The sequence below is a fragment of the Cryptomeria japonica genome, chromosome 5, assembly GCF_030272615.1.
Source record: "Cryptomeria japonica chromosome 5, Sugi_1.0, whole genome shotgun sequence".
Classification (NCBI taxonomy): domain Eukaryota; kingdom Viridiplantae; phylum Streptophyta; class Pinopsida; order Cupressales; family Cupressaceae; genus Cryptomeria; species Cryptomeria japonica.
In genome coordinates, this window is record NC_081409.1 from 141,185,743 (window position 1) to 141,206,749 (window position 21,007).

At 36.1% G+C, this 21,007-nt stretch overlaps 1 protein-coding gene across 1 annotated transcript; it reads left to right on the forward strand.

Annotated features, from left to right (window-relative positions):
- The first annotated feature begins 3,493 nt into the window (after positions 1-3,493).
- On the forward strand, positions 3,494-7,830 carry LOC131028464 (oligopeptide transporter 7). The gene is made up of 7 exons (XM_057958748.2): positions 3,494-3,776; positions 3,888-4,441; positions 5,220-5,317; positions 5,687-6,256; positions 6,360-6,615; positions 6,712-6,894; positions 7,003-7,830. Exons 1-7 carry the CDS (start codon positions 3,713-3,715, stop codon positions 7,618-7,620), a joined length of 2,343 nt encoding a protein of 780 aa, XP_057814731.1. The 5' UTR covers positions 3,494-3,712; the 3' UTR covers positions 7,621-7,830.
- Positions 7,831-21,007: the final 13,177 nt, after the last annotated feature.

Consider the following 21,007-nt stretch of genomic DNA (forward strand, 5'->3'; position numbering starts at 1 on the left):
ACCTCTTGTTTTACCCCAGTGAGTTATTCTCCTTGCCGTAGAGGCAAAGGCAGATCGATAACCTGTCGATCCAATTGTTTACTTTCAATCAACACCAATTTCATCCGCATCTATAATACATAATATAATAATATATTATATAATAGATATTATATAATATATAATATATAATATAGAATATAGAATATTATATTATATTATATTATATTATATTATATTATATTATATTATATATTACATATTATATAATCTATAATTTATTTTTTAATTTAAAATTACCTATAAAAATCAAATATCCAATTTGCCTAGGTGTTTTTAGGCGAGTGGAAAAGGCTATTTTTTTCACATAGCCACTTTTTGGCCCCCATGATCCTGCACTGACCCAATACTATTATATTGGTGCTTTAGACCAATACAAATCAATCAAATGTAATAATTGTTGAACACAATATGTCACTGAGAGGAGGGGGTGAATCAACGATTTTAAACAATTTTCAACTATGTGTGTGCAACCGGTAGAGTAAGAAAAGCACTAATCGACAATCATACATAAAGAATACATCACACAACATCGGATTTATGAGGAAAACCCAATGTGGGAAAAACCTCAGTGAGAAATGTTGGTGGAGTCTACAACTCCAATCCAACCATACAATGAAACAACAATATTATAAAAATTTAGGGTTCCAACCCCTACTGATTTAGGGCACCAACCCAAACGAGCACCAACCCCTATATCGAGCACCAACTCAGTGATTACAATGAAATATAAACTATTACAATGTAAGCACCTTGTTACAAATAGATTTTGTAACACCTCTAATGAATACACTCCACTGGTTATTCTATCTTACTGCTTCTTTTACTATCAGTTCACTATTCACTCACTTTGACCCCTTACCGGTCAACCTTAGCCTTTCCAGATCTCCTCTGATCCTCACCCTGCACTCTATCACCCTCTGACGCCTGCTTACGAGTGTAAATACTATCGGTTCACTTGATTGTTAACTCTGTGTCATACTGGTTGAACCCTGATTACTAGTTGAAGCTTTCCTATCGATTGTCGTCCAAATACTCAGTCACCTCACTCTACTACGAAGAACTTTCAGGTTGATTGAATCTTTTCTCACTCAAGCACACTCTTCTTTCATAATTGGCATGATCTTTGATCTACATATTTATATATTTGTTTTCCCACCAAAATGCAATATTCAAATATTTCTTGCCTAGGGTTTTCTCCATCGACCAAATCCGTATCAAATCAGATCGGATCACCTTTCTTGGATGGATAACGTACAATGACTCAACCATCCCTGCCATTTTTTATGCTTCCAATGCACATTTTCTATTTTTGGCAAACACAAACCCTGCTTCTTGGTCAATCACAATAAATAATCAAGCAACTTCCTTTTCTAGGTTGCCAAGATGATCATATATCTTTCTCGAAAAGGTTTGATCACATGTCAGCTAATCACCTTGAGCTACACACTTGCCTGCCACCATTTCTACGTTTTATGTTTAATATCAACCTGTTTCCATTTGTCGACACCTACCTCATTCAATACACAAACTCTTTGTTCATTGACCTCTGCACGTTAGCCACTTGGATCCTACGTGTCAATCTTTGTCGGCATCCACCTCAACTCAGTCCATTGTGTTTGTTTAGACTCAATCAACGACTAAACACACAATACTGATATACCATCTATGCTACCAGTTTCCTTACCCTACCGGTCATACAATAATCGGTTAACTTTTGAGCCAAACTCTTCTTTTTTCTGCTAGTGGGATCACATTAGCCCAGTCATCAAACTTGCTAACTCTCAACAAGTATCCAGGGTGAGTCATTGTGTTCATTTCTTCTGCACTTTGTTGCATACTAGTAGCCCTGTTTACTAGTTGACAATGCTTCTGCCTGAAAACTGGTAATTTGTAGTCTTCAACTATCTCCAACTATTATACATAATTTTCCTCATGCATCATGGTTGACATACATACAGGTTGACTACACATCTCCTTGCATACCGGTGATCATGTTCCTTCCGTTGTCCCTTGCTTGCTCATTCATGCATACCGGTAAACATCTATACCTGTAACGTCTTTTGCTTGCATCTTGCACATGCACCTTGTAAACCGGTAGCCATCCATACCGGTGACATGTTATACATACAGGTTGGCATCAATGACAACACAATGCCAACAATAATTTCAAAAACAAGGTGTAGGAAGCAAAAAGAGACATGGTGGCATCAATACAAGCTATGATGACTGCAAATTGGATCTTGAATAAACACTAGCTATGCTAAGCAAAAATTATAAATCATGGTACATTATATAAGAGTAGAGATCCAAACTTATTTTCTTGGGTCAATTATTAACATAGGATAATACATTGATAATTTTGAAGCCAAGAGATTGATAGTTTGGAGGCATAGTTAACACATTATAGAGTAACTTCTACATATCCCTTGAAAAAAATAACTTATATATAAATATAAAAAGTGTTGTTTCACTCTTTAATGTTGTCATAAATTAAATAATTGATTAAATTATATATATGTGATTTCAAGAAATAAATATATCGTAAAAGTGCTTTGTTTTAAGAGTATAAAAAACTAAATATGTAATAAATAGTGATTAATATAACTTTCTATATATAAAAACACGTGTCTTCATTTATTGAATTTTGTTGATTGTGATTATTCAAATCTATTATTAGATGAGTTAATTTGTCATTTGATAGATCCTCAAAACCAATTGCAATATGGCTATAATTATTTGTTTTGTATCTATTTTAGCTTTGATCAATAAAAAATAAAATCAATTGCAATATTTATGGAGACCTCTATATTCACCCGTTCTTGTGACAAGTACATATGTGATTCTTTTCTTTATTTACATTTAAAATTTGATGCATTATTAATATTTCATTTTTCTATTTATTTGGGGGAAGGGTACTAATAGTTGTTATAGTTGTTATGAAAAAATTCACTATGCACAAAAGGGTAAAAAAGTGGTCATTTTGTGTTGATATTCCATAAATATTTCCTATTGCCCCATTTAAAGATTGCTTTGACCACCACAAAATTTGTACAATTGATCAAATACATTGTTTTAATTTATTTATTAGATTAAGAATCTTGATCATATACATATGTAAAAATTTCCCAAAAATCATGCTCTATTGATACCAATAAAATTGTACAATTGATATAATTATTAACTTATTTTTTTCAACTATGAACAACTAATAACTAACTTAATAAATTTTTAATAAACTTTTAATTAACAAATTTAAGTGAATAGTAATTGAAACATAGAGAATAATTAATAATTAGAGAATAATTAATAATTAGCCCTTTTGGCTAGCCATTAACATTTTTCATGTGTGATTATTAAACCTATTTCAACAGTACATGAGCTATGACGACAAAATGTACGGTATAAAACAAATTAATATTAATACAGTTTCCATGTTCTTGGATCAGTAAAATGTTTGGCGTGTCTAATTGCACGTTGCGTATTCATCCGCAAATGCTTGGAACTAGTCTTGGACCGTTCTGAAAAGCTGCGCATATGCGTAATTTTTAATTGCTATAATATGTGGGAAGGTAGCGTGGGTCTATTCCTTCACTGCTAAGCATCAGAGTTTTAAAAATTGTAAAATCATTCCAGAAAACACACCCAATTGTGGTTTGACTGCAACAAGAGAATGGAGGTTCTTTCTGGTTCAGAAGATATGGAGGACTCCTGTGGCTCATCATCTCTAACACCACGTAAAAACTTGATTTTGTTTGGAATCAAAGTAAACAAAGAAGAATTCAGAGTTATGTTTATGTCCTTTTTTTCCTACTAACATGACGAATTGTTACTCTGTTATATTGCAGTTCTTGAACATGATACAGAAAATTTAGGGAGCAACCGTGAGGGGAATACTGAAAATGAATCAGATAACGAAGAAAAAGAAGACCCAAATGGTTGTTACACTGAGGAGATAGCTAATGAGGAAGATGTATCCCCAATTGAGCAAGTAGCTCTTACCGTCCCCACAACTGATGATCCGTCTCTTCCTGTGCTCACTTTCAGGATGTGGGTCTTGGGATTGCTTTCATGTGCGGGTCTTTCTTTTCTCAATCAGTTTTTTTCGTATAGAGTAGAACCTCTTACTATCACCTCAGTGTCTGCACAGATTGCTGTGCTCCCACTAGGGCGTTTCATGGCTGCGACACTGCCTGAAACTAAGTTTAAGGTCCCTGGTACCAAATGGAAGTTTTGCTTGAATCCAGGACCTTTCAATGTAAAAGAGCATGTTCTTATTACCATCTTTGCTGGTGCTGGAGCTAGCCCTATTAATGCAATCCATATTGTCAACATCATAAAGATCTTCTACAAAAGGAACCTGGATCTATATGTAGCCCTATTGATAGTTCTCATGTCACAGGTAAAAGTGTAAACCACAATTTTATCCCATGCTCAATTAGTTAATAGCTGTGGATCTATATATTGACACATCAAAACCAGGTTATAGAATAGAATGGAATGTAGGATCTATGGGACCAAAAATGTTGTTAGTTGCTTAACTAAGAATTACTGATTAATGTAAATCTACTCAAATCTCTGTGAACTATTGAGTTCTTCCGCCTTTTGTCCATTCCTCTATCTCAATTCCTTTTTACTTACAAAGCAAAAGGATAAATTTAATGTCTTTAAGTATTGTTTACTTTGCAGTATTGCATGCCTCTCACTGCTAATGTCTGCTTGATTATAAAACAAACAAACATTCTTGTGCCTCGTTGATACTTGTACCTTATTTCCTCTCATAAAGAAGGACAAAATATCACATGCCTCTCATGCTCAATTTCACCTGCCTTAAATTTTTTTTGTACTTTCCATGTGTTCCAGGCAGATGCAATTGTTATTGATTTTCAAAGTCTGATGTTGCTTCTGTTCGTGGTTGATATGATGAAGTTCTTAGTCTTTTTTGAGATTCCTGTTTTGGCTCAATTCATTTGGGTTCATATCCGCTGTTTATTTAGGCTTTTGTTTTATTCTGGGCTGTCTATTCAGCTGTTTATATGGGCTGCAAACTGCCATGATCACTTGCTGATTTGTATTTCGGTGCTGGTTCATATTTTTTTTTATCTGGCAGCCTATGTGCTGCTCTTATCATTGCAAATGCCTCGTGCAGTTATCCCCTAAATTGTTATCTTCTTTTGCAGGTTTTGGGATTTGGATGGGCTGGCATATTTCGAAAGCATTTAGTAGAGCCATCTACAATGTGGTGGCCTGCAAATCTGGTCCAAGTATCCCTATTCAGGCATGCTCTTTTCTACCATGTATAGAGCTATAGTCAGTGGGCTTCCATGTAGATGGATTAGCCTAATGCTTAAGTTTGGCTGCATTTGCGACCATTTTCTGTAATGCAGTTTCTGTTGCTGCCTCTACTTTTGTCTCTTTCTGTACCAAAGGATTTTTTTGAAACCATTCTCCTGTTGTAGATTATAGCATCTACTTTCCAAGTTAGTGCAATCAATTTTTTTACTAGCAGCTCATCAGAAAGAGCTTCTGGTTTCCTCCCCTGTTTTTATCTCGTGTTCTCTTACTACTACTATGCCATTGAACATTGTTAAGACAACTTTTTATGCCAAGGATTGGGCGTCCTATTGAAACAAGGATTCTGTTGCAGAACACTTCATGAAAAGGAGGAGAGACAAAGAGGAGGTGTAACGCGCATCCAATTCTTTCTAATAGCTTTAACGTGCAGCTTTGGTTATTACTTGCTTCCTGGTTATCTTTCCCCCCTGCTGACATCTTTTTCATGGCTGTGCTGGATGTTTCCTCGATCCGTTATTGCACAGCAAGTTGGTTCAGGCCTTCATGGACTAGGGCTGGGTGCTGTTGGACTGGATTGGTCAACTATCTGTTCATATCTGGGAAGTCCACTGGCCACACCCTGGTTTGCTGTAGCCAATGTGGGCGTTGGCTTTGTGCTCATAATGTATGTGATTACACCATTGACATATTGGTTTGGTGTTTATGATGCTAGAGTCTTCCCCATGTTTTCCAAGGACCTCTTCACATCTACAGGACAAATTTACAATATTTCTTCCATAGTGGATTCCGACCTTCATTTGGACGAAAAGGCCTATGAGAAGTATGGCCAGTTACATCTGAGCACTTTTTTCGTTTTTTCTTATAGTATAGCCTTTGCGGCATTGTCTGCCACGGTCATGCACGCAGTCATCTTCCATGGAAAGTAATAATTTCTCTCTTCGCTTCACTCTAATATAATTCTAATTTCTGACCTTGTTTTAAATTTGGAAATTATAGTCTTAATGGTTCATAATTTGTAATAGCAGAGACATATGGAATCTCAGAATACATACCTTCAAAGACAGGAAAATGGATGTGCACTCTAGGCTCATGAGAAAGTACAAAGCAGTACCAGAGTGGTGGTTTTTCATATTTCTTGCCTTGACTTTAACAGTCACCATTACAGTTTGTGAATGGTTTAAGGATCAGCTTCAATTGCGGTGGTGGGGAGTGCTCCTTTCATGTGGCCTTGCCATATTCTTCACTCTACCAATTGGCATTATAAAGGCTACTACTGATAAGGTATCAAAGACTGGCATTTAGAAAAAGAAGAGTGATTGTGCTGCAAATTCTTGCGTAAATCTACTTTCTCTAACTTTTTCCTTTGGATCAATGCAGAGCCTGGGCTTGAATGTCATTTCTGAATACATTTTTGGCTACATCTCTCCAGGCAGACCAGTGGCCAATATCTGCTTCAAGATTTTGAGTGATATAACCATCAGTCAAGCCTTAACTTTTCTGCAAGACTTCAAACTTGGTCAGTACATGAAGATCCCTCCACGCTCCATGTTCATGGCACAAGTAAAGCTCTTAACATCCCGTGCCATTTCTATGATTCAGTTCATTACTATCGCCGTAATTATTGAGGATTCTCCTTCACATTGTTCTCATATATATTTATTTTTGCAGATGATAGGGACAAGTGTTGCTGCACTAGTATACATTGGAACAGCATGGTGGATGATTGACAACATTCCCAATCTGTGCAATACAGCTGCCTTACCAGATAACAGTCCATGGGTTTGTCCCGTGGACCAAGTGATATATGATGCTTCTGTGATTTGGGGATTAATCGGTCCAAGGCGAATTTTTGGAAGCCTGGGTCCATATGGTGCTGTTAACTGGTCTTTCCTAATAGGAGCCATAGCCCCAATCTTGGCATGGCTTTTGCAAAAAATGTGGCCTGAGAAAACGTGGATAAAGTATATCAATATGCCTGTGCTTATTGGAGCAACATCACTCATGCCCCCTGCCACTGCAGTGAATTTCACTAGTTGGTTGATTATAGGATTTATTTTCAGCTTTGTGATATACAGATATCACAAACAATGGTGGCAGAAACATAACTATGTGCTTTCAGCAGGATTGGATGCAGGTCTGGCATTCATGGGTGTGCTTCTCTATGTTTGTTTGGGATTGGAGAATGTATCTTTAGAGTGGTGGGGAACGAATTTGGATGGTTGTCCATTAGCTTCCTGCCCAACTGCAAAGAATGTATCTGTTGAGAATTGTCCGATATTTGTTTAAACAAAGGAAGGAAAAGTTTAGTTTGTGAACAATCTTCTTCTCTAGGATTCAGCATCCATGCATTTCTTGTGTTCTTTCAAATTGGACTATGTCATTTGTCTCATCAGGTTCATCTCATTACTTTCCTCAAGTTGTGAATACTCAAAAAGATTTTTGTACACTTGATTTAACTGTAATGGCTGAATGACAAGGTAAATCCTATTAGTTTGATGCAGGGGCATTCAACTGTATATATTTTGCTCATAAAATTTGCGTTATTTTATTTCTTTTGCTAAGTTGCTCTTATTTTTCAGATTCAGCCGCCTCAAAGATCTAAGGAATTCATATTATAAAAACAATTACTGTAGAATGAGAGGATTGCCAACACTGGGTAAATAAAGAGAAAAAAGAAAATATATTGCAGAGAATATTAACAGGCAGGGGGCGACTTAGAGAGGCAGAGAATTGCCGAAATAAAAATAAAAAAATCAGTAATGATTGTTGTGAGGATAAGTCTGCAACGAGGGAGAAAGGAAGAGTGAGAAGAGGTGTCAAAGTTTGCAAAGAGGCAACTTAAAGTGAGAAAATGTTACCTTGAGAAGTGGTGTGGGAAGAGAAGTTTGTAGAAAGAAGAAACAAGCATGAAAGGGGCGCTAAGTTTCTGATAAATTTAGTGACCTTTCTAATGCAAATTTTGATTTGGAGAGAGAGTGGCTGTTATAGTAGGGAAAATAATTGTAGAGAACAAGAGAAATTTGGGACGCCATGGGTGAATGATTGTGAAGGAAGATTTTATTACTAAACAGACGAAAGGAAAAGAAAAGATAAAAGCATTGTGATAGAATGTTGATGAAGTTGAAGGTTAAATTCTTGTCATAAATTATCATATATTAATTTATTTTTAAAAATTGTAAAATTTGAAATAAAAAGGAGATGAGTGTCAATTAATATACAAAGAATTTTATAGACAATTATATGAGTTGGGTATATTGAAGATGATGAGGAGCAAGCCTCTAGATACATTAATTGTTTAAAATGAAAATTCAAGATGAAATCAATTTGATAAAAATAAGAATAATTAAAGAATTTTACCAATATGTCATGAAAGTGAAAGAAAGGTTTATTCAAAAACAAAACATCTTCAAGGGCAAAAGAAAATCCATATGGGATAGATGGCAATAAAATATTGGAAGAGGAAAGTTAAACACAAAATAATTATAGTCCTAGTAAAAGAGGAGGAAGGGGCTTTTCAAGAAATAGCCGACTTTTTTACCACAAAAAGTACACAAAAAGGATGAGAAGCCATATAAAAGTGATAAAAGATGGATGAAGAGAAAAGGAAAAGGAAAAGAAAAAGACAAAAAGGTGGATAAAGCTTGGAGTAATCATGAGTGTGGAAGTGATCATATTAAAAGGTGAAGCATAACAAAGGTGTTATCTCAGAGAATTTAAAACCAAAGATCGAACATAATGGATTTTAAAGTGATTTGAAATGTTGATACACTACAATTATGACTAAGGTCTTCATATGGTCTAACATTCTTTACTTTTGTGTACGGAAAGGAAAAATATCCTACGTGTCATGGAAAAATAGATAAGGGAATAGGATAATATGAATAGAAAATTTCCATAATTTATTTGTAGTTGTAATTATAGTTTACTTAAGAATTTGGTGGATTATGGGAGATTGTTAACCATGTGAGGAATTAGGAAATGGATTGGAGGAGAGAGAAAATATTGAACACTAACTTTTTTCGTTATGCAGAGCAACGAAGAAGAGATAGTAACCAAGAAAGAAAAAGGTTGTGTACAAGATTGTGGTATGATTTTTGCATCAAAGGTGATGCCTCTCTTGTATTATAATCTTCATCAACTATAGCTACCAAAAAGACAAATTTGTATCAAACCTTTATCAATAGGATCTTATATTTATTCTTGAAGGCTTGATAAATATAGTTGGTAGAATGACCTAACAAATGGTTGTAAGTACATGATAGAGATATTAAGAAAGTATGTTTAAGGGATTTTTTAAATGCTTGATGTAGAAAAGTGGCTCTTATTATCCAAGAGAAAGGGAAATAGTTGTTCAAGAGAAGTGGCAAGTGGAGGGTAACTTCTTTCATTTGATTTATCCTTTAAGATAGTTAAAGGATCCTTTGTAGAAACTATGTAGGTGGAATCAATAAATGGTTTGCTAGAGGAGATGCTCTTGAGTTTTAAAAAACTAAATTTATGGGGAATTTAGATTGTTTAAGGGATTTGCAATAGAAGTGGGATTAGCATTGACAAGATCAAATGGTGAATTACCTATAGAGTGCAATGAGGTCATTTCATCCTTGGGATTTATAGTGTGAAGAATTTGGTCCCTTATTTTCTTCTTCATGTCTATGTATTTTGGGTCAATAATGAAATGAATCAACACTATTATGGGTAAGTGCATGGAAATGGTATATAGAAAGGGGATCAAAAGTGGCCTCTCTTGGCACTTGCAGTATCTTTTGGAGCACATTCTCCTCCAACTTAATGGTTTTTCCACTTTCTCTATTTCACACTGTTTTAGAGATTAATGTTTTTTGCGGATTTTCTTACAAACAAGGTTGTTAGTGAAGGTGTTAATTGTATAGAACTTGCCCCTTCGGACTTTCCTATCTCCTGCATGAAACTTCTATCTTAATAGTCCTTCTTGGTGTGGTTGTTCTTTCGTAAGTGCCTATAATGAGGGTGTTGGCCTTTGGGGCAATATCATTGTTATTGTCATTTATTGGGAGAATCCCCTCATTAAGAAAGGAGTTTGTTGTGATTTCTATTTTTTTGGAGAATCTCCTCGCCTCATGGGGAGTTTACTTCCTTGAATGGCTATAGGGGGGGGGGTGCTGTCTTGCCTTATGACAACATCTATGTTCTAGCTATTCTGGGTAGTAGCGCCTTATTAAGTAAGGAGGTTGGAGAGGTAATTTAGGCCCAACTGACACTCATTTGATAGTGAATAGGGGTTGGGTCGAATCTCATGTTTGTTCTATGCCCACATTTTTTATTATGGATACCCCTGTTGATGGATATTCTCGTTCTTCTTTTGTTATTTTGGTGATTGCCTTTTGGTCTTTCCTTATCCTTCAGCTTTGTGGTATATTGATTGGCAATTAAGATGGGTGAGATCGTTTTGAGTTTGTGTAATTATGTTCCCAATTGGTCAGGGAAGGGATGCCTTATGTCTGGCTGGCAGTTTTGGTAATTATTGGTTTTTTGCTTGGCATTGTTTTATCCCATGAAGCTATATGATGGGTTTATGGGTTTAGCATCATGGCAGATGGTTACCTCGGTTTTTCTTGGACTTCTTGGGGACTGATTTGGTATCAGATATTCTATGCTACTCATTATGCTTCGTGGATGAATTTTGGGTATAATGCTTTGATGCTCTGCTTTTATGGTAATCATTTCTCCTTGCAGATAGATTTGGGTGACCATGCCATGAGTTTTTGTTTTCACATTTTGTGCATTGATCCTTCAGATGAATCATTATGCTGCATGGGTGTCGTGTTGTTTAGGCATTTGCTTTAATGATTGGGCCTACTGTAAGATATGTGAAAGTTCCATTTTTTGTATGAGATCTCTTGCTGGGCATTTTCTCTTATGATGACATGGTAATCATACAGTGGTTATCCTCTTCTCTGTTATATTCTGGATAGGTGCTCAGGTATGGCATTCATTCTTCTGTTCTTTTTCTCTATTATGCAATGCTCTGCATTAATTGGAGTTTTTTTTGCAGAGTTGGTGGTTGGTGGCTTTTTCTGAGGAATTGGAAAGTGTTGTTTGTTTGGTGGTGTAGATGGTTCCTTATCATGTTGTTACTGATATGGCTTTTGCTTTGGATTATTTTATGGATTGTTTTCACCCTGTTTCCTGAAGGTTTTCTCCATCTTCCTCTACTTCTTATATGGATAGGCCTATGTATGCTAACCATTTTTATGTTGTCAGGATTGCTTTTTCTTGGTTCCCTTTTAGTTGTGTGTTTTGTTCTCTGCAGGGCCTTGGACTCATGTGGTGCATAGGCAGATTGGTTTTTTGGGTGCTGGCACTATTTTGTTTAAAATATGGTGGTTTCATTTTTGGGATGATATCTTCTCCAATGGTTCACTAGTTCCTACAAGCTTTTCAAAGCTTTCTTTATATCTAATGTAATTGATAATGTAATCAGGGGTTGTATTTGGGTTGCCTATGGTCTATTGTAATGGGTAGATAGGCTTATGTTTTCTTGAGCAATACTGAAGGGTTTTCTTACTGGTTCTTTCCATTCAGTGCTCATTGAACCAGACACCATGTAAATAATATAAAGATTTAATATAATTTCAGTGGACCATCCACTTTTATCAAAAAAAAAAAGTGGCCATCATTTTTCTAAAATCAACTAAACCTCAACTTAAATGAGTAATTTGAGATTCGTGCACTACTAAAGTTCTTAAAAATAGATAAGATTAAAAGAATGAAATGCTTTGCTCACACAATAATGTTCATGTTTTTTTCAGTAAAACATAACATGGTGGCTATTGTGCATCCCTCTAATTTTTTGTTGCATTTAGTATTTTGAAAAACCTATATGTAGAAATATAATTAAGAGCAAATACTAGAAGTTGCAATTTTTTAATTTTTAATTCAATGTGTATTTTTTTATGATTTTTCAAAGTGAATGCATCTTGAAAATCATGGCATTGAGCTTGCACATCACATAAGTTGCACTAAAATAATAATAAAAAATGTAATTTTTTCAATGTGTAAAGAATGAGGTGTAGAACAATCCTATATACTTTTTTTCAAATATTGTTAAGTGATAAAAAATTATAAAGAAAAATGAACACGTGTATCTAAGAAATATAGAAACATTAGTAAAATAAATTAAAAATAAATATGAATGTATTTCAAATATAAAAGAAAAAGTTACATAATTAGAAAACTTAGAAGATGTGTGGAATTTTGGTGGTAATTTTATTAAAAATCATTATAGAATGTGTAAACATGATGATGTACAATTTGAGAAATGAGAATGAAGGTAAATAACATGCGAAATGGAGGCAAATAAATAGTCCAAGGCTATAGGCTTGTTATTCAAACCTATTTCAAAGCCAAAACATGCTCGTTTTCTTCATTTCACAAAAAATGCTTGTATTATGTGGAGCACAAAATGCATGTGTGTTATATGGAACATGCAACATATTCTTAGAACTCTCTCCCTTTCCTTTTCTATCTCTCCCTCTACTCTTATCTCTCTCTCACTATTTCTATGTGTCTCTCTTTCTTAATCTCTTCATCCTCCCTCTCTCTTTATCGCTCTCCCTACCCCTCTCTCCCTCATCTCTCTCCATCTTTGTCTCTCCTTCCCCTTTTGACCTCCTTCTATCTCTTTCTAACTCTCTCTCACAATTTATTTATGTTTCTCTTCCTCTCCCTCTTTATATCTTTATCTCTCCCTTTCTTTATCTGTTTGTCCTCTATCTTCTTTTATCTCTCACCAAAACTTTATGCTCATTTGTTTCTCCCCCCCTCTCCCTCTCTCACACACAAACACCCTTTCTATCTCTCTTTCCCTCTCCCTCTATCTCTGTTGGCATTTTGATGATGTTTTGATTGTCATTGATGGACACACACTTTCTTGATGTATGACTTATGCTCAACCAGTAATTGCTCCAACCGGTATTGTGTATTATTGAATGTATAGTCTTTAGACTATCGATGTTTTGTAGAAAATGGATTACTGGTCATAGATTGACTGAAGATCCCAAGCGGTTCGAGGAGCTCAAGCTGTATGAAGGAACCAAGCGGTAGTTAACTTTTGATCAGAACACTACGATCTACCAGTCTTCATTTTTGACAATCGGTAATCGGTATATTATATTAACTGGTATTACTCTATGATGAGTTACCAACCAGTATTATTGTAATGTGATGAGTTATCATCCACCAAAACTTTGGCAATGATTTTGTGTCGTGTTACCAAATGTGTCCAGATGCACTAAACCTAGGAACTTGTCGTCTAATCTTGTTGAATCGACATGAAATCATATTCCTTTATAAGGACATCATGTCTAGGGTTTGTGTGTGTGATAGAAAAGGTTATGTGTGATCATTGAAGAGAAGATTAGGTCTGTGTGAAGAGGTAGAGTGTGGAGATATTGAAGACTGAAGTAATGCTGAAATGCATTAACAATGAGCTATCAAGGATCCAACTAAGCATATTGTGCTATTATCTAGATCATTCACTTGTTGATTACTAATATCTTCGACAAGTCTAAAACCCTTAACCGGGTAGGCCCAAAAAAGCCTTTGTAAATCCTCTAACAAGGTGGTTCACAACTATGGATCTGAAATCCTTTAACAAGGTAGTCTTTAACAGGACTTGTCTCCTAACAGAGATCTAGATTCCTAATAGGATCTGTTCTGGTGAAGAACATTGTATGACCTTAACCGGTCTGGTTTCTATTCTGCATATAGTTACTTGTGAGTTTCTACTCACTGTGGTTTTTCCCATTTGGGTTTCCACATCAAATATCTTGTGTTATGGTGATTGTGCTCTTGTGGGTGAATGCTTTGTTTGCTATTTGGTTTGCATTTATCTTAACCGGTTTATTAGTGAATCTGTTGTACCGGTTATTTGCTAAACTATTTAAAAGTTTGTTTATAGTATTTTTTGGTATACTAATTCACCCCCCCTCTTAGTATTCGTCAATTGGTATCAGAGCCAAGTTTTCTATAAGTCTAACCACTTGGAAGGAGATATGGGAGAATACAGTGTGAGGGAACTTACTCATCGTCTCACTCAGACTGAGAGAGGCTATGATGAACTCAAAGTCAAGTATAAAGCCTCTTTGGCCAAAAGAAGAGAGCATGCTAAAAAAATGATGGAACTTACTGAAAATAGCTCTTTTGATCAAGCTGACATGGATGCCCTAGTTGAAGAAGTTGAAAAACTGAATGAATCTAATGCCAACCTGAGAAGGGAGTTGGAAGGATTGACTATCAGAATGTGTCAAGAGCTTGAGAATAGAAGGAAAGCTGAAGATCTGGTAAAAGACAAAGATCATGAGATCTCCAAGCTGCAGCAAGAAATCAGTACCCTTACCACTCATCTCCAAGAGAGTAAAGTGGAAAAAGAAGAAATGCAAGGTGAACTAAACATGGCTATTTCTGAGAATGCAACCTTGATGGAATCCAATGCTGATATTTCCAAGGAACTTATTGAGTCAAAGGAGATACTTTCCAAATTCAATCAGAGTACTGCTAAGCTAGAGCAAAAGTTGGAATCGACAAAACCAGTAAAGAATACCATTGGACTTGGTTTCTCTAGGTATGAGAAAGGTGAGACCTCTAGAACAAAAGTTGAAGCATCAAAGAAGCAACTGACATCCAAGGATAAAGGTAAGCAAAAATTTAAACCTATTTGCTTTAATTGTCTCAAAAAAGGACATACTGCCAATGTATGTAGAAGCAAGGCTTATAACAATGTTCCTTATTTTCAAAACAATATGCCTAGATCCAATAGATTCAATGGAAACTGTTATGCATGCAACAAGTTTGGGCATAGAGCATTTGAATGTAGGTCAGTTTTGCACAACAATGGGAGATATCCTCCAAGGACTCAAGGAGTTATCCCGGAACCCTTTGTGAACCAGAATCCCAACCGGTACAATACCTATGACCATCGGTCAGGTGGTTATCAAGCGGCTACTAGTTGGAGAGCGACTTGTTTGATCTATCATGGTAGTGGTCACACTGCTGCAACATGCAGAAGGAAGAATGTAAGTATGAATAACGGACCATGGAGAACACCTGGAATGGTATGCTATCATTGCAACAAACCGGGATGCACTGCTAGAACTTGCAGACCGAGAAAGAACCCTATCAGATGATATACCGATCACTCCAGAAGAGAAGATTGATGTTGAAACCATTCAAACAAAAATGAATAAACTTGGAAAAAGAAATTAGAAGAAGAGTCAAAGAATGAACTGGTTTTTGCACCTAGTGTGGAAGTCTCTAAACAAGCAAACTGAGCTTCAAAAAAGATTAGGGGAAACATATCGGTGAAATATTTCGAACCCCTGGTTTATATCAGTAAAGACCTTAACCAGTATATGTTACCTGTCAGTCGACAGAAGACTTGAAGTGGTAAAAGGCAAAATTAGGGTTTGTGCCCTAATGGTGATGCATTTATTATGGTAGGTGAAAGTATGTTTAAAATGGTTTTCGTTGTCATTTTCACTTATCTATTTTCGAGAGAAGAATTTTTAAGAGAAGAGCGACAAAGAGCGATTCGTCTAGCGATTCAAAGTGAATTCAAAATTCTTGCAGAGGAATCCAAAGATCTTTTTCAATCCATCAGTGAAGAACTCTAAGCGGTGATCTAGCAACCGAAGTAGTGTATTGTGGGCAACATTGGCAAACCCTAAATTTTGGATTGTGAAGGTATTTCTCAAAATTCTCTCTTATCATGGCTTCTGCATCACACTCTAGTTCTAGTGCACCTATAGACTCAGTTGAATTTCTTCAAAAGAAAATGAAATATAATGCCCTATCTCAAATACCCGCGGGAGTTATTGTTGAGGGAGATGTTTCAGGGTATATAGATTGTAAATTGGAAGGCCTAAGATCCCTAGTGATTAATTCCTAGCTAAGTTTGTTCTATGGGGATGACAAGAAGATCAAACTTGAGTATAGTGTCCTTGAGAAGATGAAACTGTACAATGCGGTATATTTTCTAGAAGAGTTCACAGAAGAACATATTCGCATCATCCTTAGCAGAGTGCATGGTGACAAGATGTAACTCGAGTGGACCCATGACATCACACCGGAAGCAATTTATGTCGTCACCAGTTTCTGCAATATTTGAGAGGTACCAACTCTACGAAAGGTCACTAAAAATGAAATGACAAAGCTCACCGGTTCTATGAGTGACCAACGCGCAACGACCATCAACACCATTAAAGATGATCTGGTGAAATATGCTTGCATGGTGATTGGTTACCGGATATTTTATGCCAGCAGAGCGAATTTTGTCCTTGCTGCTATAGTGAATGCTACTTACAGAATGATCAAAGAAGACACTACATTTGACCTATGTACCTGTCTATAGAAGCAATTGTTGTTGAACCTAAAGTCCATCAAATAGGACAATTCTCTAAGGTTCAGGTTTGGCCAACTTTTGGTCGGCTTATTCTTCTACTTTCAACAAGCAGTAGGAACTGGATATCCTGGGGTTCTAAACAAGTATTTTAATGGATTCAAGCAGAAAATGAACCAAAGAATGAGGATATCTAATGATATTGTGAAGGAATATGAAGATGACATCTGCTTCACAATAAGGATAGATGACTGCATAATGGAAGCGGTGGAACTGAGAAAGGAAGCAGTTGAACCTATGGGTCATGAAGTGGTGAATGACCTATTGATCAAGTATGCCTCTACCCTACTTGCCTCACCACTGGATGCAAAGAAGAAGAGAAGAAGAAAGAAGAAGACAAGAGGAAGGAAGAAGAAAGGAAGAAGGATGAAGAGAAGAAAAAGTAGAAAGAGGACAATAAGAAAGAAGAAATGGAGAAGAAACAAGAAGAGGAGCAAAAGAAGAAAGAAGAGGATAAGCAAAAAGTAGAAGAGGAGAAGGAAGAAAAGAAGAACAAACAAGCGGAGACTCCTAAGGCAACTGGTGATCAAACTAAACAGGTTGATACCACCAGTCCTATTGATCTTCAATCAGTAGATGAGTCTGGGCTGCTACGAGGCACCAAACTTGCACAGGAGAGACTGAAAGAATTGCGGAGGAAGAAGGAACAAGATGTCATACAAACTGTGGTTGACACCCTTACCAGTCGAATTCCTGGTACCAACCTCCCCAGTACCGATTCCTCTCTATCTAAGCTTAAACTTTTGTGTATCGTAGTGGAGGACCAGGTACAATGCTTGGAAGATGTTGCTAAAGCAACTGCAAAGAAGAACCATGAAAAGGCACTCAATACTACCTTAGTAAAGCAAATGAATGAATTGCAGACATAACTACTAAAGTAGCAAAATGATATCAATGTTTCTATGGGTGAAGGTAAATTACTATTGAGTAAAATCTGCCAACCCCATTTGTTTTGTGACGATGTGCTTAACCAGAAAACTAAACTCCAATCAGAGTTATAGGCATATATCAGCAATTTCAAGATGCCATATGATTCTTTCACTACCTATGGACAAACCGTTCATCGTTATTAACATCAAACTGCCAAGATGGACTCAGAGATTAGCAACCGGACTAAAGATTTGCAGGAGCTTCAACTGCTCCTATTGCCAAGACTGCAAATTCTTCAGAATTGTTTTCTCAACCTGGAAGCTATCACGGTAACTCAAGAGATGAGTACCATTAATGCAATGGAAGAACTGGTATTCCAGATGAAGACTAAAAGTGAGGTTGCTACCTCATTACTTGAGTCATGGACATTGGCCATGAAAACTTTTATGCAGGACTTTAAATCTATTTTTGAGAAATTTCATTCCTTATTGTCATGAACATCTAATCTATTTTATTATATAAGCAAAAAGGGGTTATTTTGCATTACTTTGTCATTGTTGGCAAAGGGGGAGTAGTGTATATTAGAATTTTGGTGAATGTTAGCATTTCATGTATACTTTCATGTTACCATTTTGGGAAGTAGTGTACATTGTAATTTCTACAAAAGGGATAGTGTATATGCTTAGGGGGAGTAATTTTGATTATGACATTTTTGTTGTAAAAACACTTAGATGTCAAAATTTCCTAAGTGTTTCCATCAATGCCAAAGGGGGAGATTGTTGGCATTTTGATGATGTTTTTATTGTCATTGATGGAAGACATCATCAACACTGCTCTTCCCTTTAAGAGAAATAACTCCCTTACCTTTTACCATACAGGGTGAGTCATTGCCAAATCGACAACACTGCCATAAAATTCCTTTAGGGAAAGAAATTTTCTCCGATCACCAGTCATGTGATGCGAACAACCACTATCAGTGATCCAATCATCAGAGTTATCCATTCTGGATACTAGTGCCTTCTGATTTGATACTTCTTCCTTAATTGCTAAAAACATAATATCTTCACTAACATCATCATCAGATTCATCATCAGTAACACCACTATCAATAGCTACAAGACAATCTCTCTCGTCTTTACTCTTGTACTTCTTAAATTTGTCTCTCTTATAATCATTTTCACTATTAGGGCAGTTTGCTGCTATATGACCAATTTTGTTGCATGCAAAACATTTTAAAGGAATCTTACCTCTATATTTACCAGTGCCTCTAGGTAGTCATTTTGCCAACAATGCTTCAAGTTCCACTAAGTCATCTTCATCATCAACATCTCTACTAGATTTAGATTCATGGCTATTTCTGTTATCTCTACTTCTTCTCATAGATGGGTTAGAGATAGAAGATCCGAATGCAGATTTTGATTTATGTACACTACCATCATAGCCATTTAGTTCAAAAGAAGTAAGTTTTCCAATAATAGAGTCAAGAGTTACCTTTGTCTTGTCAATGGATTTTAGCTCCTGAATAGCTACAACTCAGATAGCATAGACCGGTAGCAGGGTAAATCTTCATTCTATCACTCCATATTCTATAGTTATCTTTGTTAAACTTCAAACCTTCTTTCTTCATCATGATCTACAAGATCTTTTCGTCAAGCTATTAGGATTTTAGATTAAGAGGACCTGGATAGCTTTGATACCAATTGATGGTATGATGAAAGAATAAGTATCTAGTAGAATACAGAGAGGGGGGAGGGTGGGGGGGTGAATCAGTATATTCAAAAAATGATACAAAATCTCCCAAGCTCAAACTCAGTCAAACAAAGTAAACATATATCAGTCAAGATCAATATTCTTAGGAATACTTGACATTAACTGGTTTAACTGTTATGACAACTTTTAACAGTAAACACCTTTAATATTGTAAACATCAACAATGCTTAATCTTAACTCAACATATTCATCTCTCAATTCTTCTACTTAACATGTCTTATAAAAAATTAACCAAATCAACAAATAAGATCACAACCACAAAAGAATTCACCACTTGACACAAATGTTTATACATGGAAAACCCAAATAGGTAAAAACCACGGTGAGATGGGACTCACAAGGATAGTTATCCAAACTCTTTCGAAGTTCTCCCTGTTAGGAGCCAAAGCCTATTAGAGCTTTACAATAAGTTCTATTAAGAACTAATTCCGGTTAGGAATCACCCGGTTAAGGGATTTACAAATATGCCTTGTTAGAAGCACAATACCCTGTTAGGAGTAACCTCGCTGGAGGATTTAAGAATCCAAGCTAATGGACCACCTTGTTAGAGGATTTAATGAGTAACCAAGCTTGTTAGAGCTTACTCGGTTAAGGGATTTTACTTCTGCTGTAATTGTTAGAAAACAATGGATTTTCTTGATCTATCTAAGTAGCACTACATTTGCTTGATCAGATCCTTCTAAGCTTCAATCTGCCTTCACTCAAAAATGCAGATCCATTCACTGGCTGGGCAAACACACACTCACCAAGTTTTCTACCAATCTTTCCAACAACCTTTACAAACAACTTCATCGACCTTAAATACAAATCAATTAGGTCAGTAACACAACAAAAACCTAATTCTCATCATTGAGATTACAAACAAGTGGTTCAATCTTGACCATTAGAAATCATGACAATCTCTTCACATTCTTCAAGATAATTCCAACCGCTCCATGATCGCCGCTCCATTGGACTTTGTAACTCATCACACGTTGTGCATTAAATGCAATCCTCCTTGCTCCTTCCCTAGACAATAAGAAAATGTGCCAAACCAATTTGAGTTTATCCTCATACACTGATCACACGTGTCTCCATCATTATTGCTCATCAGATAATAAACCAACAAACTTGATCGGTTAGGGTTTAACAGCTGATAGGGTTTACCAGTTACATTACATAGAAAGGGTTGACCCTTTACACCGGTTCAACTCACAAACTTTACATACCAATTACAACATCATCTACAACTCTCTTCTTACCGATTACTAGCCAATATCAAAAACAACAATATCAACAATAACATGTGTGTGCGGGAAAAGCGGGTCGATAGAACTCAATATGTGAAAAATGGAGCTCTATGGAGCCTTGCTCACACACCCACAGGACTTCTTGGTGCAATCTATGGAGTAATGAAATATCACTCAGCTTCCCAAGGTTGGTCCCATGGTTCTCTATCTTACACGGTCCCTCAAACCAATGTTTTTGCTCTCATATCACTGAGCAAAATGGTTTAGGGATGGCAAATGCAAAAACGAGGGATGCTTTTTATTGATTTAATATGAGATGCATCCTAAGCTATGCATGATTCTATAAATGCAATAAACTAACTATAAGATG